The sequence below is a fragment of the Zonotrichia leucophrys genome, chromosome 3, assembly GCF_028769735.1.
Source record: "Zonotrichia leucophrys gambelii isolate GWCS_2022_RI chromosome 3, RI_Zleu_2.0, whole genome shotgun sequence".
NCBI lineage: Eukaryota > Metazoa > Chordata > Aves > Passeriformes > Passerellidae > Zonotrichia > Zonotrichia leucophrys.
In genome coordinates this window covers 14,048,386-14,075,211 of record NC_088172.1, presented here as the reverse complement: position 1 = coordinate 14,075,211, position 26,826 = coordinate 14,048,386, and the positions used below count along the sequence as shown (strand labels likewise).

The 26,826-nt window shown below is 36.2% G+C and overlaps 1 protein-coding gene across 3 annotated transcripts in view; it reads left to right on the top strand.

Moving 5' to 3' along the window:
* The window catches only part of PHIP (pleckstrin homology domain interacting protein), a 109,524-nt gene that overhangs the window by 60,136 nt on the left and 22,562 nt on the right, over positions 1–26,826 (top strand). For 2 of the 3 annotated variants that reach the window (XM_064707429.1, XM_064707428.1), the window contains exons 17-27: positions 624–849; positions 3,741–3,878; positions 4,916–5,099; positions 5,662–5,785; positions 14,865–15,005; positions 15,789–15,865; positions 16,537–16,768; positions 19,726–19,845; positions 23,457–23,564; positions 24,023–24,147; positions 24,346–24,428. In XM_064707429.1, coding sequence (XP_064563499.1) covers positions 624–849; positions 3,741–3,878; positions 4,916–5,099; positions 5,662–5,785; positions 14,865–15,005; positions 15,789–15,865; positions 16,537–16,768; positions 19,726–19,845; positions 23,457–23,564; positions 24,023–24,147; positions 24,346–24,428 — 1,558 coding nt within the window. The remainder of the gene's footprint in view (positions 1–623; positions 850–3,740; positions 3,879–4,915; positions 5,100–5,661; positions 5,786–14,864; positions 15,006–15,788; positions 15,866–16,536; positions 16,769–19,725; positions 19,846–23,456; positions 23,565–24,022; positions 24,148–24,345; positions 24,429–26,826) is intronic. The other variant, XM_064707430.1, reaches the window with a different exon arrangement.

Here is a 26,826-nt window from a genome sequence, read left to right as displayed (position 1 = left end):
TAAATTAGGAGCAGATGGACAGAAATAAAAAAGAAAACTTCAGTTTTTATTTTGAAGAAATAAAGTGAATAATTCAATTTTTAGTTTGGCTTTATTTTATCAACTGAAACTTTTTCTGATATCTAGCATTATAGTAAGAATATATATATTTTGTCGATGTTAAAATATTTGGCAATGCCCTCATGCAATAAATATTTTTCCTAGTCTTCTGCCTGCACCATATCTCATAAGTCTGTGACACAATTTTTTATTATCAGAAAATTTATTCATATATTCAGACTGTAGAATAAAATTTATAAACTAATACATTAATGCTGTATTTGCTCAGATGTCTTCTAGTAGTTAAATATTACCCCATTCCCCTATTATTTAAATGCTTCCCACCCTCAAACATGTGGATTATTCCCTTTGCAGTGTTATATAGAAAAGAGTACTTCGAAACAAAATAATAATGGAGTCATTAAATTTTCCCCTTTAAACTGAAATAAACACATCAGCTTATAGCCCTGTTTTTTGCAAAACTGACCATGAGTACCACTGTTAAAAATACTTTTGGCAGTTCTCTTCTGTATGCTTTTGTAATAGGTTCTTTAAAAAAAATTACAAAATGACTTTGTTTACAGATAGCAGATCAGATGTTCTTTCATAGTGATTATCGGCCCCTTATCCGTGATGCCAACAACTTTGTCCTGGATGAACAGACACAGCAGGCTCCACACCTTATGCCTCCCCCATTTTTGGTTGATGTGGATGGCAACCCTCATCCTGCAAGGTATCAAAGACTAGTTCCTGGTCGTGAGAACTGCAGGGAGGAACAGCTTATTCCTCAGATGGGAGTGACATCTTCAGGTATGGAAAATTTGACTTCACTGACCAGTAGTCTATCTAGTTACCTTCAGTTGTTCTACACTTTCACTTTGTCCTTTTTCTTCATTTATGGGCATAGTAGTTCATGCAGTGTGGAAGAATTGCAATGCCTTTGGCACTGGTTGCTTGTGACAATTTCATTTACAGCATTGTCAGAAACCAAGTTGGCACTTGTTGATGCTACAACACCAGTTAGCTTGGAGTTTGTTTCATTACTGGAGCAATGTATAATGTTGTGTGAGCTCTCAGTTATCACTTTGGGATAAGATTTCCTTTAGAAAAGCTAGGAAACAGACTGATCTTCCACAGATCAGTTAGAAAAGGTAACACTTACAAGAACATCTCTTAAGCTTCGGTGATATGGTTAAAGAACTGAAGACTTGAAAAAGATACAAAATGTAGGAAGTTCCTTGTAAGTTTTATTCTCATGCACATGACGTGAGAAGAACATGCATATGTTGGGCCAATGGCTGGCTGTTGGAAACTGCCTAAAGGTGTTTCATGTGGGTAGGGATAGAAAAATAATGCCTATTTATATGTTACAAATTTGATATTAGTATGAATAAGCAAACTGGTGACTGGTGAAAGTAGCTTTAAATGTTTTCAAAATAAGCATTGTTAACTATTTGGATATTCTTGAAAATATATGAAAACTGACTGTTCCTATAAATTTTTATAGTTTAAATGTTCACGATGCTTAAACCCGTGGTGTGTCAGACATTCCAGGAAGGGTAACTGAGAGTGTTTTTACCAAAAAATCTCTTTATCCTTATTTGTAGTTCTCAAGATTACAGGGCAGTGAATATTTAAGCATTTTTAGGGGAGGATTTCCATATTTCCTCCAAAATTGCAAGAAGAAATGTTACTTGAGAAGCAACTGTAAGAAGGAAAATATGCTTCCTAGTGGATGTAAATTTCTTAGTTAGTGACTTATGAAACAAAATTTGATTTTTAGGGAAGGATCTGACTTTATTTCATTGTTACAGCTAAAGTGTGAATCCATTGCATTGTGAAATTCTCCAAATTTCAAAATGTGCTGGGCACATTCTTCAATGTATCTTGAAACAAGTTAGACTCTACACACAGACCCAACAAAACGAAATTTAGTGGTCTGTCTGCAGGACACATGAATGCCTATAGGAAGATGATGTCCATAGCATTTTGTTTAGTATCAGAGAGCCATCCATCAGCTTGACAGGTGATGGACAGACACAAGACATTTTTCTACCTTTTTACAATATAGCAACAATGCAGTTGTATGCAGACCTAAACAACATTTATATCGTTTATATGTTCCCTTCCACTAAGAAAGTTCCTTTTCTTTCTGAAGCTTTGTTGTGGGGTTTGAGGCATCTCACTCAGAGCACTGACCATTTATTTCTTGTTAAGTTTTCTGTAAGGATTTCTAAGAGTAGGGGGAATTCAGATAGTCATACTTGATTTACTGCCTTGATGAACATGAAGCTCCTTTAAACCAGATGTTTTGAAAAAATCAAGTATACACCAGTGTCTTCATTATTTCATTTAAAAAGAAACCACTTGCTGTTTCTTGCTAAGGCATTGTCTCACAGGCTAGATACATAGAGACATTCATTTTGTTTAGATAGCAGTTTCCTTATTTAAGATCATTCTTGGGTTATTAGTATTATTTCCCATTGTTCTCAGTAGACAGTATATCTGCTAATGAGATTGGCAAATTAATGTCTCACTTACCTGACTCAGAAAACATCCAACTGTAGTTATACCAGAGCTCTTTCTATTATTCCAAGGTTCTGCTGCTTTAGGGAAGTTGACTTCAATAACCTTTAAAGCCTGAGAGCACTACCTTAAATATTTATGGTTTTTTCTGCATACTGTTAAGAGATAGCAGCTTCTGTTCAGCCACATAATCAAAGCTCTTCATTTCATAGCACAATTACTGTAATATCTAGCCTTTGATCTTGCAAAGTGCAGTTTGTACTGTGATATTTCTTTGGAATCATACTGGAAAAATAGTTTCTATATCTTGTTTCTTTGAACACTGTTATTCCTTATTACAAAGTTTTGCAAGTTCTGCTTCTCTTGACTAGAGCTTCCCACCATTCCACTCCACTCTCTCACTATTCTGTGTGGAGATGTCTGACTTCTTTTTGAATCAGTACTGTAACCCTTGTCTTTTTCTCTATACCTCTCTAACTTTTTTGTGATCGTTGTAAGTATGAAAACAGGTTTTGTGTTGTTCATGCTTATGTGCTGTGTATTTTGCTTGCTGCTCAGAAACAGTATTATCACCTTGTAATCACTTCTTTAGAACTGTTTCCCATCTTCCAGTCACAAGACCTATCCCAAAGGAGGTTTCTTGACTGTTTTACATACCAAAGAAAATTACCATTACTTGATCTGTGCAGTCATTATGTCCATGTGGAGCTCAATTAAACATTTTTACTGCTTCATTTTCTACAGTATAGATAATTATTTTCTAATTCAGTTAGACCTTCTTGATGTGGTTCTTTCATTGAAGCTTATAAAGTGTTTTTTAATGCATTTGAGGCAGGCTAATCTTGCATTTGGACAATTTGCATTGACTGAGCTGACAAACAACAGTTGTATTAAGCTTCTGTGGCTTACTGGCGCTTGATCAAATTTAACGTTTTATTAGAAGTGAAGTGTGGTCATCTTGACCCTGCTCTAGAAAATATAATGCTCTCAAATATATTAAGAAAAGAAGTTGTCCTGTTTTAAGAAATGGCTGTTAGAAAAATAAGCATTAGCTTGTAGCTACATGTGATAATTTTCTGACCTTGTTTCAAAGCTAAAACTTAGATGAGCTGTCTGTAACATTAATTTCCTAGAAATTTACATTTGTGTGTTGTTCTGTACATTTTACTTCACAGGATTGAATCAAGTTCTTAGTCAGCAAGCAAATCAAGAAATTAGTCCATTGGACAGCATGATTCAAAGACTTCAGCAGGAGCAGGACCAGAGGCGTTCTGGGGAGGCAGGAACCAGCAGTACCAGCCGGATAAGCAGAGGTAGATCACTGGGGAATGGGTGTTGAGGCTGGGAGCTGGAAAACATAAATCCCTTTATACTGGTCATGATCTGTGCATTTTGTTGAACTGGTAGAAAGGAGGTATGCAGCTGTAGAAAACAGTACAGCTTTCCCATTGGTTTTTTTTGCCTTTTGCAAAATATTTGGCTTCTTGACATTACAGATTTATCTTTGTTATTGTCTCCTCACTCAAGGAAATGCAGCAGCTGTGTTCCCTTAGGAGTAACTACCCTACTGTTTAATCTGGAACTGGCCACCTTGTTGTTTGAAATCTGACTTCTTTCAAATTAGGATACAGGACGAAGAAAAGTGGAAGGAAATACTTATTTCTCTGCAGAGTTGTTCCATGTTTCAGTGTCTTGTACTAGAGTACTCAGTAGTTTTCAACACTTTAAAAATTATGGTTAGCAATCCACTAGAGTAAGCAGGAATTAGCTTGTGAGTGTAAGGATATGGAAAAATGTTGATATTTTGCTACTGTGTAGGTCTTTGAAGGCTCTTGCATGTGTGTGTGGTTTTGGTTTGGATTGGTTTAGTTATTTTTAACCTCTTGACCGTTTCATGTTTTTGTCTGTAAATTTTACAGCTTGATTCCTAATTTCCAGGGTTGAGGCTTCATTTTTTTTGAAGGTAGAAGACTGTTTAAGGAACACACTGATTCAGTGAGATAGCTCACTCTTTTATAATACAGATCTAGAGTGCAGTAGCAATAGTCAGCTTTGCATAAATGTTTTCAAAGGTATTTTTAAAGAAGCAAACATTTGCTTCACTTCAGATTGTTGGTACACTTGCTTCTTTTCAATGTGAATTTTTAAACAGGGTGCTGCAACCCAGTAGCTGTTTGTGCTGTGTTGTGATGACTGTAGAATCTGCTGAAATACTTATATTCAGTTTGTATGATTTCTTTTGAAGTAATAGATCAACTAAAGTAATTTTTTCCATTTCTTTCCAAGTCTTTCTTTTCTAATGCTTCCCAAAGAATTTCAGATCAAGAACTATTGCTTTTTGACTTTTTAGGATCTGTAAGCTCTACCTCAGAAGTACACTCCCCACCAAATATAGGGTTAAGGCGCAGTGGGCAAATTGAAGGTGTGCGTCAGATGCACAGCAATGCACCCAGAAGTGAAATCGCCACTGAGCGGGACCTGGTGGCTTGGAGCCGCAGGGTGGTAGTGCCTGAACTGTCTTCTGGTGTGGCCAGGTAAACACAGATGGAGAGTTTTACTGTGGTGAACTTCATTAAATGGAACGGTTTTGGAATTCTTATCGCCATTCACATTGTCATTTGTTTTCTATTTTATCATCTCAAATTTCTTATAAAGTCAGTTTCAGTTTGAAATCACTTGTTGGTATATCACTTGAAAAATCTTGTAATTCCAGAAGGATTAGGAATAAAAATTGTCCTTTTAATGAATGACACAGAATGAAACAACTAGATTCCATTGCCTATACAACACAGAAGTTCATTTTGATTTCTGAACTGGATCTTTAATTTTTATCAGTAAATGATGAATATTTAAATCAGTAAATCAAAAAACCTACTTTCCATAGTCAAGCATAAGCTGCTCTAGTTTAATAAAATAAGATGAAAATCTTACTTTGTTTGAAAAAAGCTAATTTTAAAACCATATGCTAACTGTAAACAGAAGAACTGCTGCTCAAAGAATGGTGTAGATGTTGAATGTCTGTTCCTTGGTTTGGAATAGATCCTCTTTGTTTTAGTAATGTCCTTTGAAGTTAACATCTCCATTTTCTTTTTTCAGTAGGCAAGAAGAATGGAGGACAGCAAAGGGAGAAGAAGAAATAAGGGTGTATCGATCAGAAGAGAAAAGAAAACATATAATGAGTCACATTCCAAGAGAAAACAAAATACCTACTTTCTCTAAGGTAAGTGGTCCACATGTACCTTATCATAGAATGAAGCATAAAATGTTCAGTAAGTTGGATCACATAAATTTATATTCCTCTTCTTGGTTTTAAATTTACACACCAGGGTATGGGAGTTGGTTTGCCTCCCCAGAATGAGAAAGCCTGTCTGTACTGATGTTTCAATATGTTCTTAATAATAAACAACATGGATTGCTTTCAGAAGTGGGGAGATGTCATGGTTTGAGCCTGGCACAGAGCCAGTGCCCCCATGAAAATGCCTCACCCTGGTGTCTGCTGTGAGATGTGACCAGGAATAAGCAAAACAGGCTCCAACTTAAACATAAATAACACTTTATTACCTAAAACTACAGGAAAAATAGGGAAAGACTATAAGGAAAAGGAAAAAAAAAAATTGAAAACCTTACAAAAACCACTTTTCCTCCTCCCCACTCCCTGACTTTCCCAATCCAATACATTCTCTCAAAAAACACCAACTGCCCAGCCCAGCACGACACTTTAGTATACTCAAACTGCAGTTCATGAAGAGGAAAGGAGTCCTTCTTGTTCCATAGGCTTCTCCTGGAAACACACTGAAATCCCGGATGCTTCCTTGTCACTTCGGCACCGCCCGGGGGAAAAAAGTCCTTTTTGCCGCTTGTGACATGTTCCTTCCATGCCCAGTGCTCTCACCACCGAGACATGGCCAGAGCTGCTTTTAGGGTGGTCTTTCAAGGATGCCTTGTCTCACTCCAAAAAGGCACAGTCTCTGCTTTTGGGACAACTGTCCCCCCCATATTTTTCCAACCCCCTGGGGCCGGGGGGTCCTCACGAATGAACCCTCCTGGTTTTGAGGCACTGCCTCCCCCTAAATGCAGTCTGTGTCACAGGAACAACTGAGTCCATGGCTACAAGAAAAAGTCCAGCCAAAAGGCCACTCCAAATCATCTCTCCCCATCCAATCATCTCCACAATCTCCGGCCAAGTCATCTCATCTCTCATCTCCCTTCTTATTCAGCTTCGAGGAGGATTAGCATTTTTGTAAGGCCCCAATCATGCAAGAAAGGGTTAAAAGTTTTCAGTCTCTGTCTGTCGGTCCCGGAACGACTCCCACGCACGCTGCCCACACGCTGCCGCTGCGGCCGGGCAGTCTCCCTCCTTCTCCTCCTGGCTGGCTGCTCTCCTGGGGGGAGGGGGGGGGCTGGCTGCCCGAGGGCTGACTCTCTGGGACCTTCCACCCTTCCATCCTCGAAGCCCCCCCGAAGCCCCCTCAACCCCATCTCTGTCCAGGCCCCGGGCCTACCACGTGGCTGGCCCCTCCCCCGCCCAGCAGCAGCGGGCCGGGCGGGGGAGAGATCTGACCTCTTCGCCCGACGATGTCCAAAAGAGGAAGTGCCAGGGCAGTGCCTTGCTTTTAACCCCTGTGTATTCTCGGAGGTGTGTCCAAACCCCACTGGCTACACCAGGTGTCAGTATGAAACCCAAAACCTTCATTGGTTTGACCACAGCTTCCCAGAATTCCCACTCCTTCCTGGTCAAACCATGACAGGAGAAATCCCTGCAAATCTGGCGTTAGGGACGTGATTTGCTGTAGGGAGTCTGTCACTATTAATCAATACACCCCGCTGCTGTTGTCTACTGTTTGACAAACTGTTCTGTGGAAAGGTTGTATTAAAACTCAAGTCACAGTTCTTAAGTTTAACAGATTAAATGCATCTCCAAACAGATAATGGGGTATTTTTTCTCATAGTACCCTAAAAATCATATTTTGGGCTATTATGGGCTATATCTAAGGCATGCTTTTTGCTAGAGCTGGGAGTACATTTTCAGAAAAGATAAAAGCAGGATAGGTTAAGTAGAAGGAAATAAGTTGTATTAAGAATTAGATTGTCATAAGTGACATGCTTTTTTAAAAATATGACTTGCAGAAAATTTCAATCTTGCATATTCTTGCTGGTTACAAAAATTGAAAGTTATATATTTTATGTTTACAGAAAGAATTTTAAGTCTTCTTTGTTTAAAATTAGTTTTATCTATTAATTGCACATGCTTATCTATGCTTTTCTAACTAAATAGCCAACTATGTTTTTGTAATAAAGGAAGTAAATTTTAGCAATGGTAAAGGAGAACTCATGCTTTGAGTTTCATAGTATGCGTAATATGGAGGAGACTTTTCATCCTCAAACCGAAGCTTGTAAAAACAGCTTTCAGGAACACCTGCAAATTGTGGCAATTGTGATTGAAAACTAAAAATCATGAGATATAAGGTGGAAAAATAAATAAATGAAATTAAAAGAACAAGTATGCAAAAGACTACAGCTCTTAATTCATTAGAGTACCATACTTTATGCCTGTGAAGGAAGGAACTGAGATTGAAAACAATCTGAAAATAAATAAATTTCAGATGCTTTGTAGTGATTCTGTAATTTTTAATAATAATGAATTAATTTCATATGTAATAGTGTAAATTTGAAATGATCAAGTTTTATATTTGATATTAAATTTGAGTATTGTTTTGCTACATTTTTCATACCCAGCCAAAGTAAATATTTCAAAAGAAGTGATGTGAACAGTCCCCTGCCCACAGTTCCCTAAGAAGTTTAAATTTCTTTAATTTATTTCCTACTTTTTCCTTCAATTTCTTTCTTGCATTAAAATCTCAATGCATTGCTATCTTAAAAAATGATCCTGATGCACTCTTTTCAGTTCTGCAGGCACCAACATTGTGTGTTTTCCCAAGATACACTGAAAGAAATTTGTTCACTTTTGTCTCCAAACTTTATGCCACATGACAGGACTCATTAGTGAAATACCAGGACATCAGAGGTCTTTAACTCTTATTTTTCTTTTGGGAATAATAGCAAATGGGCCTGACAAATTCGCATTTAACAAAATATTTTCCTGTCTTGAGGGAATGTATTTTGGTGCTGAATTATAGAGTTTCTTTTAGTTTAGTTTAACTGTTGCACTGCTTAAGGGTTTCTATTTTTTTTTCCTTGTCTTTTGCTGCAGCCTAGTCAAAAGATCCTTCCTGATAATGTGAATTCATACCAAATTACCATTAAATTTCTAATTGGGTTACAGTTTTCTTCTAAAATATCATTAAGACATAAAAGTTTAATAGAATTGGCTAGCTGGTCCAGCACTGTGGTTTTAGCAATTATTTTTATTATATATTTGCAATAAAGAAACTTAAAGCAAATATTTTTTTAAATCCTGTTTAAACATTTTTTTAATGGTAAAAAATTTTTATAATGGTAGCACTGGATCTTTTGGGCCCTGTATTTTTATTCCAGATATTTATGTCCTTGAAATCCTTCAGAGTAACTGCTACTTAGGAATAACTTTCTTCAGTTTCATATATTTACACATGAGGGGTTCTGTGACTGGATTCTGGATTCTCAGAATGTGAGGGAGATAACTTGGTAAATCCTTTAGTCACTTTCTACTTTTGTTCTGAGAAAATAATGAAAAACCCCAGGCAACTGTGGTCTTTTCATATGAGTATGTCAGTAAATTTTCTACGTAAACATTACTGATATACTTAGTAATACTTTCAGAACACTTAAAGCCTTCATAAACCTTACTGAATACTTTTTTATAACACCTTGGAATAAAAAAGTGGTATTCTTCCATAGCTGATTCTTCATTAAATACATCTCTTTTTGGAGGACTTAGACTGCTGAGAAGTTCACTAATTCAGATCCTCTTGAGTAAAATCTCAGAGGGATTCAGAAATAAGTAGATATCCCACGGGCTTTAAATAAGCACGTTTCAAGAAGTAAAAGATGTTTGATCTTGAGTGATTGAGTCTCACAATTCAACTGAGAATTAACTGTTTTTTAGGATTTTTATGATTTTTGTTGTTGCTTATAGTGAACATGAGCTATACTTCTGCTCAGGAGTGTCAAAGCAACAGGAATAGTGAATTGGAATTGTCATCTTCTGTAGTGTTCACAATAAATTCAAATAAACACCTGGGAAGAGAAACAAGATTGACTGCAATCCAAAAACTGTTGTGCAATATTTTTAGGGTTGTTTTATAACCCTAAATTATAGTAGAAATTATAACTTCATTATGGTTCTTCTTCTGTTGCTGTTCTTATACAGTGGCAGTGTGACTTGAAATACAAACTGTGTTAGGTTGAAGATTGAACTGGAAAGCACAGTGCAAATCTTTCTTTTCTTTGAGAATATCCAGTAGGTTTTGATACTGATTCCTTGTAAGTTATACTACAGTATTGTTGCAAGACTATTCCTTATTGCATAGGGAATTCTTACGGGTTTTATGAGAGAATTTATGAGCTAAAGGAGATGGGGAACACGTCCAGCAAAATACAGGGCATGACATTTTCTTCCAGTAATCTCTAGACCTAAGAACTACAGCACCAAGAATTCTAGAAAATGTCTCACTCTATAGAACTGTCAGCTTCTCTGGGAGCAGAGCAAAACAAGGCTTGTATTTAAAACATTGTCTTCATAGGAAAATTCAGTTGTAATTCATACCAGTAGGAAATACTGGTTTTTATATCAACTTCCACAATTTATCAGGTGTATTCAGATAATAATGATAATGGTGAAATAATATTTTCTTCTGTTTCCTTCTTCCCTTCTAACTGAAAAAAAGTTGAAAATACTGAAGTAAAATGAAAAGATGGGCAGGAATGAATGTTATTAGCATTTTGGATTGCAAGCAGAAGTGTAGGTCAATAAGGAAGAACACAGAGCAGCTGTACTTGCATTTTGAGGAGATTCCAAAGTCCTATTGCTAATTTTTAATTCAGGGTCATTGTAGGGTGTGTTAAAAGTAGTACAAAATTATAGCTCAGTCCTTCTTCTTTAACAATATCTGCAATTTAAATGGAAGTCACAGAAGTGTTCTGCCATTGAAAGCCCACATTTTTTTGACACAGGTCATACAGAAAAGTGTTTGTATGTGATTGCTTAAGGGACTAATGGAGTTGTGGGGGAGAAACTAAAAACTTGGGGTATTTTGACCTGAATAGTTTTTAGTAAATAGTGTTTAGTATAACTGACCTGCAGGCTGAATGACAAACTTGGTTTGACTTTCAAAGTCATTGGTGAGGATTAGAGTTTTTTTCTATTATTAAACAAAAACATGTAAAAAAAGCAAACAGCAGAAACTTGAACCCCCAATACATTAATGAAAGAGGATAGAATGGATTTTTTACATCTTCAAAATGGAGCTGTATTCCAAATTACTTGTTTTCAGGAGCAGATGAAAACTGAGATAAATAACATGCTTAGGTAAATATTCCCAGTCCAAGGACTTAAGAGGGTTAGTCTATTAAACTACTGGGATTAGAGCATTTTAATAAATGTTTAAGAGTGTGAAATTTCTGTACACTAGAGTGTTGATATGATGTGTGTCCTAGTAAAATGTGACAAAAATGGAAATATTCCTCATTATCATTAAGTGGAAATGTGATGCCAGTTAACATGGGAAATTGTTATGGATGGACAAAAGTAGGTATAAGCCTCTGTTGTGATGGGTGCAAATGACTGTATTGTAAACTAACAGAACCCAGGAAGGAGCAACATGTACTTTGTTCTGCTGAAAGTGGCTTATTTTTGTTCCACAGAAATAAGTTTTTCTACTTACATGTTATTTAAACAGTATTTCCAATTAAATCAGCAAGATGTTAAGAGGAAAATAATCTAAAACTCCAGAACATAGCTCTTTGTGCTTAGTGTCTGTTATCTCACTGCTTTTGGAACAGTTCTTACTATTTTTTTACATACATGTGATGTGGTAAGAGTAAATACTAAGTAATTATTGACACTGAATCAGACTTGAGGAGAGTGTGGAAGGGTGCTCTTTAGCCAAAGAGAAAATGCCAGGGCAAGAGACCTATTTAATGTTGGGGTTCTGATACTGGGCATATGCTTGTGCCTTGCCCCTGTTAAACTTCCTAGTAGAAGTTAATTCCTGTGGGCTTAAGGAATGAAGGATCATTTTCACATAAAAAATAGATTCTGCTGGTTAAGAAATACCATGAAATTGCTACAGACAAAGCTTTCCAAAATTACTTCAGCCCTGTATGAGACTGCAGCAAAGCTGTGCTTCCCAGTGCTGTCAGAGTCATAAGGACCCTAGCATGCAGAGTGGTCTCCGTTGTCAGGACATCACTGGGTTTCCACTGTATCTCTCACAAATGATGTTACCAAGACCCCCAGCAGTGTCCAGTATCCCTCTCAAATACAGGAAATGCCATAATCTTTATTTCACAGAAAAACTTCTGTCAGGAGCTGTAATTTCTGTTGTATCAATAGATATGCTCTGATACTGACTGGAAGCCTTGGACAAGGTACAAGGTACTTGTCAGCATATATTACTGCTCATCAAAGTGTTTAGAGAGAAAGTGATGATTGAACTTCAAATCATAGGTTATCTTGGCTTTATTTCCCAGCCTACTGTTAGAGTTGAGAGTACAATTTCAAGCTCTTTCTTTAGGTTCTATATTGAGGGAGAGGAGGCATCAGCTGTGTTTCCTCAGTTTTACTTGAACATGCTGGTGATAATTACATTTTGTTGGAAATAAACCTGTTGTACTTTATAGTCAAACTTTCACATTCAACTCCACCCCTCCCCAAATAAATAAAGTTCTGCCTTTACAGCTTCTCTTCAGATTTTGAAAAGTAAAGATGAATAGGAATGAAGTTAAAATGTATTTTTTTGGCAAGATGAGACAATTGTATACGTTATGACCACTTTTCTCATCCGTGCTTGAGCAGTGCGTTTAGACAAGGTGACATCTAGAGGTCCTTTCCAACTTCATTCTATCATTCTGTTACTTAAGTACTTGTGGTTTTGTTTTCCTTTTTTTTTTTTTTCTGTTCTTGTTTTGACATTGTATCTTTCCTTACAGCATCACTATGACCCAGTACTTATACAGTGGTATTGCTTTTTTCCATGTGTGAATGATTGGGTGGAGGGGCTGGGGAGTTGTTTTTTCCCTCAAGCTTTGAACTGCCAAAAGAAAAGAACTCTTTCCAAAACCAAAGAGTAATGCAAAGTGCTTCAGTTTTCCAAGCATCTGTAGTTCTGTTTGAGTAGAGAAAAGCTGTATTTATGATGACTGTTTGAGAAACCTCACCTCTGAAGAAAAACAGGGAGGTAAGGATTTTAGGACTCTTGTTTCTAGAGAGAAGACGTGAACATCACAGCCAAGCTGTAACGTAGCTTCTGCAAAACGTGTCCCCCTTATTGTGATGGATACTTGACTAATTTCTTTCACTGGGGTTATGGGATTCCATTCTGTTGTCCCTGCTATGTCCCTACTATGTTTTATGGTGAAAAAGGCACAGTGCAGTAGCAGAAACAAGTTACTATAGCACTGGCTTTTGTGACCTCTTTGCTTTGGTAATGCATCTTGAGAGCTTGATGAGAAGTGAGCAGCCCCAGAAGGCTGAAGGACAGAAGGCTGTGGGATGGGCTCAGCCACTGGGCTCAGGGCTGCCTTGGAGCTGTTCTGGGTCAGGTCAGAGCAGCTTGAGGAGATCCCTTGTGCACTGCCAGTTTGAATCCAGAAGGAGGAATGAGTGCCCCAGGTCTCAAAAGTCTTAGGCAATGCTAAAATGCTGATAGCTGAGCAGTCCCGTTAGAAGTGTCTCTGGTAACTGTGCTGTCAGTGATAACTTCCCCAACTAGACAGAAGGACAGAACAACAGAAACACAGTAAAGAAGCTCACTGAAAAGAGCATGGAGCAGTTTATGTTGGTCCTCTGTGCTTTGATGAAAACTGGAACACAACTTTACAGAGTGGTGTGCTGGCTTGCTTTACTGAACTGTTGCAGTCATGCCTGCAAAAGGTGTGTATCTTCTGACAGGAAGCATGGGAGAAAAATTAGTTACTAGACTTCTGCACTTTAATGATGATTGTTGTGGCTAAGGAGAACTAAATCTTATAGCCAAGTTTTAGTACAGCTTTTACTGTAAAAAGTGGGAGTTATTTTCCTCAAGAAGAAAATTTAACCTAATGAATCAGCTTATATCATACATGATAGAAAAGGTATTTTCTTTTGTACAAAAGAAAAAAAAATCAAGAGGAATAGGTACAAGCAGTCTGCTCTACTAGAAGGCTGTCAAAATATTAGTGCCTTTCTTTGTTTTGTTCCAGTTCTGCTTTCTTCATCTCTGGGACTGGTTTTTTTTTTTTAACTATTATCAGCACCTAATAGATACTCGAGGTTTTCTTTGTGGCAGGAGGATAATACTGGAACAGAAGGAAGTGTGCCTCATTTTGTGGCACTTAGTAATGAGCCCAGAAATTATTTTCTTGGATCTGAACTAGGATGAAGTTTGACTATACATGCAAAAAAAAAAAAATTAGCACAAAACTCTTGAAATTGTGATCATGACTCTTGGGGTTTTTTCCCAGTGACTGGGGACTAAGACAAGATTGTAGACTTGATGTAGAGAGCAAGTGTTTGCATTATATATATTCTACAGGAGGAACAAAATCTCTTAATGCTGGAGCATGAAGTGTTTCTAAATTACAGCTTTATTTCATTCTTTTAAGCTTCATATCCTTTCAAACTGACTCATTCATTTGAATTCTTCAATGCATCATCATACTATTTAAAGGTCTGTATTTTCTAACAGTCATCTCTATGCTAAGGATGTATTACTGTACGGGTTTCTTTTCTAACACATCTGACCCCTTGGCTGCAAAGTAACACTTTGGACTTCTGTTTAAGAGTCTTCTTTCCTTAGCCATTTTTAGTGTAATTCTAAGCTTTTACAAACCCTTAGCAGCCTATCAGTAGTTATGTTTTAGTCCTTATTAACTGACATGTACTTTTCAGAGAATGAATATTTTTAATAATTGCAGATTTAAAAATTGTGTTTGTGTCTGGGAAGAAATTTAATTATTTCCAGAATACACAGAACTGTTTGGTGCTTATATTCATTCAACTATGCATGTAGAGTGTTTTCTTCAGCAGCTCTTTGTTTTGGACTTGTAACTTTTTGCCAATCCAAAAATTGCTTCCTGGAATAGTATTATTAAAGAAAATGCTATGCATTAATAAAATATATACTCAAATATTATGTATTTTGACTTTTATATCTTCACAGAACCATTCTCATGATAATTTACTAGATGCTAGTGACTCAAAGAAACAAGCAGCCAATCAGCACAACTACCGTACGAGATATGCAGCAGAAGAAACTGCAAGGCCTGCTGAAGAGTTGGAAAATGGACAAAGTTCTTCAGATGTAAGAGCCTTATTCTTGAGGCAGTCTTACACATTCCATTTCTGTGCATAAAGCTCCTGCTTCAGCGAATGAAACCTTGTTTTTAGTGGAAGCTCAAGTTACATTTTTTATTGGGCGTTTCCTTTCACCTCTTTGAAAAATTATATTGTATTAGGTTTTCACATGCTGTTGTATATGTTTAACTTAAAAAGTAATTGACAAAGGAGAAAAATGTTCATTTGTAAGGGTATTTTCTAAAGTATGTGTGCAATTTGTAAGACTAGTCAGTACTGCCCACGTGGCCTAGCAATATGGTCACCAACTTTAGGTGACCCTGTTTGAACAGGGAGGTTGGATAATATGACCTCCAGAAGTCCCTTCCAGCCTCAATTATTCTGTGCTTCTGTAGCTATGGCAGAGAATGAGTGAGGAGTACATAATGTTCATATGGGGTTTTTGTTTGGAATTAAAAAGATCTGGAAATACGATATTAAAAATAATTTTTGAGAAGGTAAACTAATTTTTCAAATGGTGATGAAAAATGTTGCTCTACACTGCATCTGGCCATGCACAGATATCTTCATGCTTCTTTATAAAGTCCACTAAAGTAAAGGAACTTCCTGCAAACTAAAATTCCTTTTTAACATAAAGCTTCTAGAATACCAGATGTTTATAACGCATATAAAGCCTAGAAAAGTTTTCATTGTATTGTCATATATTATAACTTAAACTCTAAAGAAAATACTTTCTTTTTCTCTGCTTCCCTCTCTCCCCCTTCCCAATGCCCTCTGCTCTCCTTATTAGGAAGGGGAAGTAGTTGTTGCCAGTGGTGGAACATCAGAGGATGATGAAAGAGCATGGCACAGTGATGGCAGTTCTAGGTAAGTGATGGTATATATAATATACAGAGAAAATTACTGCTAAGAAATCTTTAATAATTTTTGCTGTAAAGAGTTAATGAGTAATAACTTGTGCAGATTTAGAAGAAAAAGTAAACAAGAACATGAAACTTTAAGGATTTAATTTGCAGTCACGTTGCTAACTAAATTTTAGGGAAGGTTTTTCCTTGTTTGCTAGAAGCAGAATTGTTTTGCAGGAAGGTATTTCTTTTCAGGCATACAAACACTTCAGGCAGGTAGTAGCAGTTTCCTTTGGTGCTCAGTCTGAGCTGTGATCCTTGGTTTGGAATTAAAGAGCAAATAGAGTGTCCTTTATTTTTTCATTCAAAGATATTCAAAACCAGAAGTCTTGAAAACAATATCCAAACTTCAATGTTTATCCTCTTGAATTGATGAAGTAAATAAAAGTATTTACTTTGAGGGATGCTATAAGTTAAGTTTCTTGCAAGACCAAATGATGTCAGGGCTTTTGGTTTATTCCCATTTAAATTGTAGATAGAATATAGGGTTTTAATCATCAGGGTTTTAACTATCAAAATATTGTAGTTATTTAGACTGTTAACTGCAATCTTTTATTGGGTTATATTATGTAATCCAATGCACTTTTTAACTTTAGGGTTTAATTTCTTTTTTCTTTGTTATATCATATATAGTGACTATTCTAGTGATTATTCTGACTGGACGGCAGATGCAGGAATCAATTTGCAACCACCAAAGAAAATTCCTAAAATTAAAACAAAGAAAGCAGAAAGTAGTTCAGAGGATGAAGAAGGACCTGAAAAACAAAGGAAGCAAATTAAAAAGGAAAGGAAAAAGGGTATTGAGGAGAAAGATGGACCATCAACATCACCAAAGAAGAGGAAACCCAAAGAGAGAAAACAAAAGGTTAGATGTTTGTGTATTACAGGTTGCTCGTTCCAGCTGACTTAGAAATAATTGGATGAATGATTCAGTTACATATACAACTTAATATTGTCTAATTTTAAAACACATAATGACTTTTACTCTTTACAAATGGTAATTAAAGACCTCTTGCAAGACAGGTAACTATAATGATATGCTTTCTGAATATGATACATTTGATGTAAGGAGCACTGCTAATGTCCTTATCACTATCCTTGCTCACACCAGAAACTTCCTTTCTGTGGAAGTAGAGTATTCAACTTCCAATACAACTGAGTATTGTTATAAAGTGCCAGTATTTTTTACAGCTGTGCTGACTTGTCTTCTTATATAATTGCAATTTTTTTTAGATCTGCACAACCGTGTAATTTTTTTCTGTCAATTCTATGATATATGATATTTGCATTATGCTTGTCATTTTGACTCCATCAAGAGAAATATGACTTGATCAGGACTTTGTTGTTGTCTGTATTTTGTTTGCTTTCTAATATAATGTAATTACAGTTTATATCAGTACATAGAAATTTCCAGTGATTTTAGTTATTTTCAGTGTGGATTTTCAGAGGTTGTTTTGTTTTTAATTGTTAGATCTGAAAACTTCATTCTTCCTTCTTTCTTTACAGAGAGCAGAAGTGATCTATCTGGTAGATGTTAGTTGTTATTGTAAGCTTAAAGCTTCTATTTTTGCAGTACCCAAGGAAGCTAACCGTATCATCTAAACTAAGTACCTGTATTTTGTTTATTTATTAGGTTAGGAATCCTCAGCATTTTTTAAGATAATTATTTCAGTGTCTTAGCCCTCATTAGAAGGTAGACTGACAAAACAGCTGTTCGAACACAGAGGCTGGCACAGTGTCAGATTAGCTGTGAATCTCTGGTATGGCATACAGGATGTCAGGTGGTAATCTTTCTTCTTTCTTTTGGCTACTTTTTCTGTATTGTTCACAGTCATTAGTTGCACTGTCAATACTAATAGTATATTGCTATTCATACAATCTGAAAGAAAAAGAAGGTATAAGAAGGGATAAGAAAGCAGATGGGAAAAATAGATGCTGGGGGACTTTTTAGATGATTGAAACTTCTAGTTTAGCTTCTTATTATAAAAAACTGGTTGACAGCCTAGTATTTCCACTTAGATTAAAACTAACCAGAGTGTTTTGGGAATCTTGCATCCATTTTAGTCCCAGTTATTGAGATATGGGACATCTTTAATTTAAAAAGTACCAGGGCTAGATATTTCAGACTTTAAAAGCTGACCTGCTTATTTTTGAGTCAGAAGAAAATATGAGGCTGGAAGTATTTTAGAAAATCATCTCTTTCCTCTATCCCTTGGTAGCATTAATTATACCTGTCATTCCTGACAGATGTTAGTCTTTGAAGTTTCTTGTGGTGGACATTTGACCTCCTTACTGAGCAGAGAGCTCACAGGCCTTTCTGGTAGAAAGTTCTTCCTCATTCTGATCCTGATTCAAAATTAGGTCTTTCAACTGAGGAAAGAAGTTCTGAATGTCTTTGTAGCCACGCATAGAATCTTAAAAATTATAAAAGGAGTTGAGAAAATTGACATTCATCTCTATTAATGCATGGGTTTAATGATCTTGAATGGTGCTTACATTTCTAATCCTCCTCTACCAAAAATCAATCTAAAAAATGATACAGCAGTAAAGAAAGACAAGGAAGGATCACCCAGGAAGATCAAAAGTGCTGAACATTTTTTTTTTTCAGACACAGAGGCTGACTCTTAGAAGGGAGAGAGTTTGGAAGAGATATGATGAAAAAGCTTGTATAAAACTATAATGGTTTAGAAAGGAATAAATGCACAATGATTTCCTTCCTTGTTTTATTACAGTGAGATGTTGCACCTGGTGACACAGAAAGCTCAAAACCCCAAACACACTTGAGAGTGCAGTCAGGTAGTGGAACTAATTACTAAAGGATTTAGTAAAGTTTCAGAAATTATTTAATAAAATCACTGGAATAGTCCCTTCCTGATGAGTAACTAACTTCAGACTTCAGTTCCAGAATGTTTTCAACTGATGATTAATGTGTAAAGTTATAATAAGCGAAGGTTCTGCCTTCCCATAATTCACCAGTTAGCTAGACACTTTGCAATGTATCACTTTGCACAGATGCAATGTATCAGTTTTTTGCAAGACAGACCTACTTGAACCTCAGAATTCACAAAGTGCTTCTATGTTATTGACTCATTACAGTAGAGATGCTCTATTATTTTTTTTTTGTGGGCTTTTGTTTTTTACTATATGTATGCTTTTTCCTGTGATAGTCACTGGTGCAATCATCACAGTGCTTTTTGTCATGTGAAACCACATTTGAATTGGTGTAATGGAATTACACATGGCATATCCTACTTGCAGTCTGGAGATGCAGTCCTCCAGCAGTGGCTGTATGCAGTGGATTTCTGTACAGATATCCAGGGTTGTTTTCTGTACACACACACAAGATCCTGTTAGGAATTTCAAAGCAGCCTTGCCTGAATGGCTGTACAAACCTCTGCTTTATCTGACTTATTGGATACAGACAAGCAGTGTGCACCTAGGATGAGCAACTGCCTTGAGTGTCATTGCTTACAAGTATGTGATGTGGAAACGCATTCTGAAAATGTAGTTGCATAGCACTTTATAGTAAATATAGTAAATGTGGATGGGCCCAATCCAGGTAATTTTCACATGATTTACCTCATAAATCTTCCTCCTTGTTTTGTGCAAGGTTCCTGAATTGGAGGCAGCTGTATAATTTTAGTGCCTTTTTGGCCAATGCAGCCATGTGAATTTGGTTCAAGAGAATGACATGTTTCCATTGTATCTTTTTGGGCATGAGACATAATTACCTCACACACCCCCTAAAAAATCTCAAAAGGCAGTTAAGATTAATCCTCACAGTAACAATAATTTTGTACAAATCCTCTATGTTTTCTTCAGAGGCTGGCTGTAGGAGTTCTGGCAGAAAATGGTTTGACACTGGAGGAATGGCTGCCTTCAGCATGGATTACAGACACTGTTCCTCGGCGGTGCCCGTTTGTCCCACAGATGGGAGATGAGGTATTGTAGTTTTTGCCTCTGTGTCCTTGCTTCTTTCAGTTTGTTTTTGCCTTTTGTATTTTCATCTGTGCATTTTTCCCCCAGAGACTTATAATCAAAATATTTTAGATTTTCTTAAAAACATTCTTTGATCTGGTTAAAATTGCTTTTGCGTCTTTATACTTCGAAAATATTCTGCATAGTGTTGCTTTAACTTTATTTTATTACTCCCTGCTGTTGCAATAGTGTTCCTTCTTGTATGCTGTTCAGTGTGTGGATTTCCTTATGACACCTGTAGACAAGCTGTGTGAGGTGCTTTATGTTGTGAAAGTATTCCTTAATTGTAGAGCATTTAGGATCCTGAAAAACAGGTAAGAAATCGGATATGAAATTAAGTCTGGAAAACATACTTCAGTTTGGGACTTGAAAAAAAACCCCAGGAATCAAGCCTCCTGGGGAAGGTTGTGAGTTTTTTTGCTTGGTATGATTGTTTTGATGTCATTTTTTTAAAAAAATCATTTATTTTGAAGAAAAATACTGATATTGTCCTTATCACTTGTGTTCCTGATATAAAAAGTTTCTGCTCATCTCTTACAATGGAAAACCATGAGAAAAATTTTGTATATATGTATTTTATACAAACCAGACTGTAAATGACCCAGATGTCTCAAAATACAGTAGCAAAAGTATACGCACCAGTTTCTGTTTTAGAATATGTAGCAGGTGAACATTACAGTGCATTCTATGAATAAGTAGTGTTAGGTAGAATGCAATCTTGAAAGCCAGAGTCTGTACATGTTTCTTAAAACCCCCTCAGGTTGAAATAAGAGGAAATAGCTGGCTTATGCTGTAATGGGCAGTGTGTGTTGTCTATTTGGGGAGCAGCATGTTTTCTGAGTTACTAAACAGAGTTGTTGTATAGCTCACACTTTTAGAATGCTGTTGGAGAAATATTTGACATGGTGGCAAAGTTGATTAACCTTGTTCCCAAGCTGAAGCTTTTTTGTGGGCACCACCTCAGAAACAGAATCAGGAACAGAGGTTGCATGTGCAAGCAGTTTTGTTTTTACTGGATCACTTCACTGATCAGTTCATAGCACAGTTATGCAAAAATTACATCAGCAAAGTCTAGTGAGGGAGGGAAGGAGCATTTCAAGTTGAGACTTGCAGCTAGAGAGAATACTTATGGATTGATACCCTCCAGGAAGCATGTTTTGGAGACTTTGCTGTTCAAAAGATCAAGTCCAAATAAATATATTTGGTGCCTGATACCATCTGGATCCAGTGAAGCAGCCAAGGATTTATCAGTACCATACTGCTCAGGAGACTTTAACATCATATTGGTTTAGTAAGATAAACAGTTGTGTTTGACTTGGCACCGGCTGAATACCACGTACAGTGTGTACTAGGAATATCTAAGTAGGGTACATCCCTTTGCTGAAAATGCTTTATGTGGGAAAACAGGAGGTTTTGTGTCCTGTGCCTAGAAAGTAGGAATAATTGCTCCAGTTGAGAGTATGTTTGTAATCCAGCTGCTCTGTCTGAAATTCCGTCTCTGATACTTGCCTTCCCCAGATTTGCTGAATATGTGAAAAGAAAGTATTCATCTAGAAAGTTACTTTTGACATTCACAGAAATAAAGGGTTGGTTTAATTAGAGGAATATTATGAGAAACGATATTGTGTGGCCTTCCAACACTTTGTTGGATGGTAGGTATGTTTTATAAGATTTGGGAAGGGGTATATTTAAAATTTGTTCTCAAGCTGTACAAACATGTAATAAAAAAACAGTAGTGCTATATTTAGTTACACTTAGGGTACAAGAATAGCACATACCATCCCTTTTCCCTTTCTGAATAGTGCTGTTTACAGATCTCTGCCCTGTGACTTGAGGAACAGTGGAAACACACCACAGAGATGGGCTTGCACCTTTGCTGTCTGAATACCCAAATACCAGGCATGTTTGTTGGAGTGTTCTGCCGTTAACACGATAAAAACCAGTTTTGTCTGGTACTACAACAAACATGCAGAAGCAGGAATTCATCAAGCATAAAAATATTATTTCCTGGGAAAAGATATGAATTTTTCTTTTCTTTTCACAAATATCTTTGCAGTTTGTTCTTCTGCCAGAAGATGCAATGCTTACAGTCATTTGCAAAATAAAGACTATTTTATTTCTGTAAACAGTGGGTTGAATTTATGTAGTGGTTTAGCAGAAACACTGAGTGTAGCAGAGATTGTTTGTAGCCTGTGCACTTTTTTGTTTTGATTCAGTGGAATGTATGGGAAGCAATCATCACAATGTTGAGAGTGTAATATAAATTTGCCTTTAGATGTGTCTCAGTAGCCTCTGTTCCTTTTCCTGACAGATAGATTCTGACATTGCCTAGGAGATTCTCACTGCTTTCATGCCTTTTGTAGCTGCTGTATTTTTTTGTTTTGTCCCTATGAGGATATTGTTTTGTCCCTATGAGGATATTATGCATATTGAATACTCTGAAAACAGGGATTTTAAAAAAAATGTGGTGCTGAGTTCTTAATTTAAAAAAAAAATTGACACATGGCACTAAGAGTTCAGTACTCATTAATGTAGAAACCTGGCAAAAATTTCTTTATAATGTTTTATGATACAAGTGCTTTGGCAAGTAGGTAGGAATACAAATATTAGTGTGTTGATTTGTGCATTTTAAAACTTTGAGTGATTTCTGCTCTGCTTTTTCTTTTTGTGTTGGACCTTTACATTAAAGCTATCTTTCCTTTGTGCAATTAGATGGAAATCCCATGTTGGGACACTTGAAGAGGATCTTTTATTTGGCATAAATTGCACCAAGAATACAGCCATTTATCAGATCTTTGTTCTAACTAGTTTGGGGAACCTCTGTTTCGCATTTCAAATGCATTCCTTGAATACATGTTAATGGGTTTCAGCTTACTAACTCATTACAGTGATGGCTTATTATAAAAGCATTCATCCATGTGGTATGATATATACAACAAGATCAAAGCAGAACTGGATTAGACTGGATGTGTCTGAACCATGGAAATATTTACTAGAAGGATTAAAAATATTAATAAGCATTGGAAATGTCTATTTTAGTTTGTTCAGGCATTTGTTAGGCTACTTTTTGAGTGATATGGAAGCAAACACCAAAATCTTACCAGAACAATAAGAGACTTTTCCTTCTAGAATATATTTCTTGTTCGAAAAAGATTAGCTAGATAGTGAGTTTAGTGATACTTGATAGTTAACTTTGGGCTGTCCTACAGTGATGTCTAACCAGGTAGATTAGTTGTTGCTGCCATTTAATTGCTCTATGGTGCAATGATAAATGGATGGTTTTGTTAGTGATTTTGTTGGCCTCACTCATGTGTAATTTAGGGTATTTTGTCCATACAGAAAATAATGTTCTAAGTGTTTTCTGCTTTTTTTTTTTTTTGTAAATGTTTCTATAATTTTATATAATAATTCTTTTTTAATTTTCCTCCACTTAAATTTTGAGAACTCCTGACTTTGGCAGGAAAACAGACTGAAAAGTTGATGAAATAGAAAGTACACACATTGTACGACAGTGACTTTTTAGCATTTCAGCTCCACAGAGTCTTTGTAGGATAACTGTCACATTTCACTTTTAGGTTTACTATTTCCGACAAGGTCATGAAGCATACGTTGTAATGGCCAAGAAGAACAAAATTTATAATATTAATCCCAAGAAACAACCGTGGCATAAAATGGAATTGCGGGTATGACTTCTTTTTCTTTTTTGTTTCTAACTTGATATAAGAAAAACCCAAACAACCCCCCCAAACAAATAAACAAACAAACAAACCCGAAAAACCAACAAAAACACAAACAAACAAACCTAACTGGAAGTAAGTCCCTGATACAAGTAAATCTAGTGCTCTTAATATTGTAAGATAAGGGGAAAAATTTGACTTATAGTCAAATGAAATCAATCCTTAAACTTTAATACTTTTTGTATCAGCTTGAGCAGATAAGATGCTTATACTTCATAGCAAAATATTTTTCAAGCATATTGCATTGTGAAATGATAGCTCGTTGTGAAAGACTAAATTTCAGATTCTTGATTTTTACATGATCTGGCAGAAATATAGTGCATTCAGTATACCCATGTTTTCATGTTTCAGAAAGGTATTTCAATTAACTTCAGTGATGGTACATAGTATTTTATTTATTCTAGGAGCAAGAGCTGATGAAAATAGTTGGGATTAAGTATGAAGTGGGATTGCCTACTCTCTGCTGTCTTAAACTAGCTTTTCTTGACCCTGATACGGGTAAACTGACTGGAGGAGCCTTCACCATGAAGTAAGGAAAGCAATACTGTATGCAAATTAGAGGTTTTCTTGGATGGGGATGGCCAGGGGGGGTGTTGAGGTTGAAAGTGGAATGATTACATAAATATTGCCTTGTGCTTTTCAAGTGTTGATTTTGAAGTGTTAATTTCATGTTGTTTATGCTTTTGCTGGTTTATTGCTTAATAGTTGTGTGTTCTGTTGTAATTAGGTACCATGATATGCCAGATGTCATAGATTTCCTAGTTTTGAGGCAACAATTTGATGATGCAAAGCATAGGCGATGGAATATAGGTAAGTTGTGGGGAAAGTTGTGTGCTGTGGTTTTGTTTGTTTTTCTAAGTGTCTACCTATTTTCATGATAGCTTTCTTAATAGTAGATTATGGTAAAGAAATCCTAATGCTATACTGAAGTCAGAGAGTAAACTCTGCCCATAGTTAGCTGGAGAGTTCTACATAGTCCTTGACCAAAGTGGCAGCAAGCAAGCTAAATATTGCAGGTGATCTTTAAAAGAAAGTGCAAAGAAAATATCAGTTGTATATTTGCAGAGGGAATAGTTAGGGATAGGTTTTAGGAATGTGGTGTTTGTTGCTAGCTGAAAACTTCTTGTAGCCTATATATTGTTTGTATCTCTTTTTTTTTTTTATTTGAAGGCCCTCCTACAACTGCATTGCTACTAGGATTATTTTTTATCAATTTCTGAAATTTCTGCTGAAAACATATGAATATTTTTTCAAAAATTGCAAATTGATGTCTAGGTTATACAAAAAGAATGCTCTTTCCATCTTCTTATCCTTTTTGAATTCTTTTCTAAACCCTATGGTTTAGCTTCACTGAAGTGTATGTAGTTATAATTTGCTGCCAAGTGATGAGGGAATGACTTGGATTCTTTTTACTTTGCCTGTGCCCAGTTATTTTGGAGTACTGGATATTGGAACAATGCCCATGACTGGTAGGTCCTCCAGTCAGATCTATTTCCAAGTCATCTTTTCCATATGATGACAAAGGTCATCTTTCAGCTGTGGAATGAATTAATCTCCTGTCCTTTGATATCCTTAGGTTGTATGCCTCTGCAGTATCCTTAGGATGGCTACTTTACATGTATAAATTACATGATGCCATAGGAATAAGTTCCATATCATCTCATACTTTGCACTATGTTGTCTGAAAGACAGCTCATCTTCAGTCCTACAGGGAATTTGGTAGACTTGTGATCCAGTAAGAAATGTAAACCTTGATTTCCTCTCCAAGATCATTTCAGTTTAAAGCTCTCATAAGTGACAAGGTTGATGAAGATCTACTAATAGGTCACTAGACTTTGCTCTTTCCTTATGGTTATGGATCTGCGGTCTTGTCCTCCTCTGCCATGCCATGTTTTGGCACAAAATCATTGCAGCAGCAGCAGAATGATTGCCATAGTTTGTTTGTGAACAGCCTAGCCAGGCTTCCTGAGCTGATGCTGTATTTCAAGAAATTTCCAGTCTGGAATAAATCCAAGCTACACAGAAAGTATTGGAAGTACCAAGACCTTTTATCAAGCTTCCAATGCAAATAATGGAAATTTTTGTTGTTGTCTTGGCTTTGTTTTGGGGAAGAATATCTGTATATCTATTATATCTTTTAATATTAAATTTATATAATTGTATGAATCCTTTTAGAAGGAACGAACATAACATTTAAAATTACAGGTTCTTATTTGCATTCAGATTCTATTTACTGCATATCTTTATCTTACTGTAGTTAACATTCAAGTTTAACTATAGTAAGATATATTTAAACTTCTATCAGTTTAGCCCAAGTATTAAAGAGTTTAATACTTGGGCTAAAAGCTATCCCAGTAGTACTCCTGCAGCTTCATGTCTTAGACTGGTGTGCTTGCCTGTCTCTCACATAGCAGCCACTGTGAGTTGCACATGCATTTTTTGTTATCTTCAAGTGAGCATTATGCAGGGATACTCAGTTCTGGAAAATTACACTAGAGCCAGCTTCTTCTAAAGGATTTTTGACTGCTTCCTGCATAGATGAGGTAGCACAGAGAACATGGGGAAAGCAGAGATGGTTCTTTCACTCATGTTGTTTTCTGCTTTAGCATTCTGTCTGTAGGAATGCTGTGGCTCTTGAGAACTTAGAAGCAGCTGCCAGTATATGCCTCTTTAAGTGGTTTTGATCTGCTTTATGTTCAGCTCAGTGAAGCCACTCCTAGTTGTACCTATGGATGTTTCTTTGTAAAACTGATCTCTAGGAAAGGCTATATTGGAAAACTGTAATTTTATAGCTCTTCAGCAAATAAATTATTCTTTCAAAATAAAACATCGGCCCTTATTTACATTTTTGATCTTGCATTTCACGTATTTCTGGTTTACTTGATTCTATTCAGCACAATTATGATTATTAATAGAAGCTTTATAATTGTCCCAAATTACTAGTGATCCGTTAAATTCAATATTTTTTTAAATGCAGTAAAGAAAGCAGACCATTTTTGAGAATAGATTTACTTCCTATTATTTCAGACAACTTCAGCAAGCATTTGGGCAGAGGGTGGATGTATTGAAATGGAACAAATACTGCAGCAGCTGAGAGTGTGTATATATTCAAATCCCACATAAAAATGTGTAGTTCTTGGAATCTCAAGCTTAAATTACATTTTTTCTTATATTGAACAGAATACTACACTAAAATTGTTTCTTAATT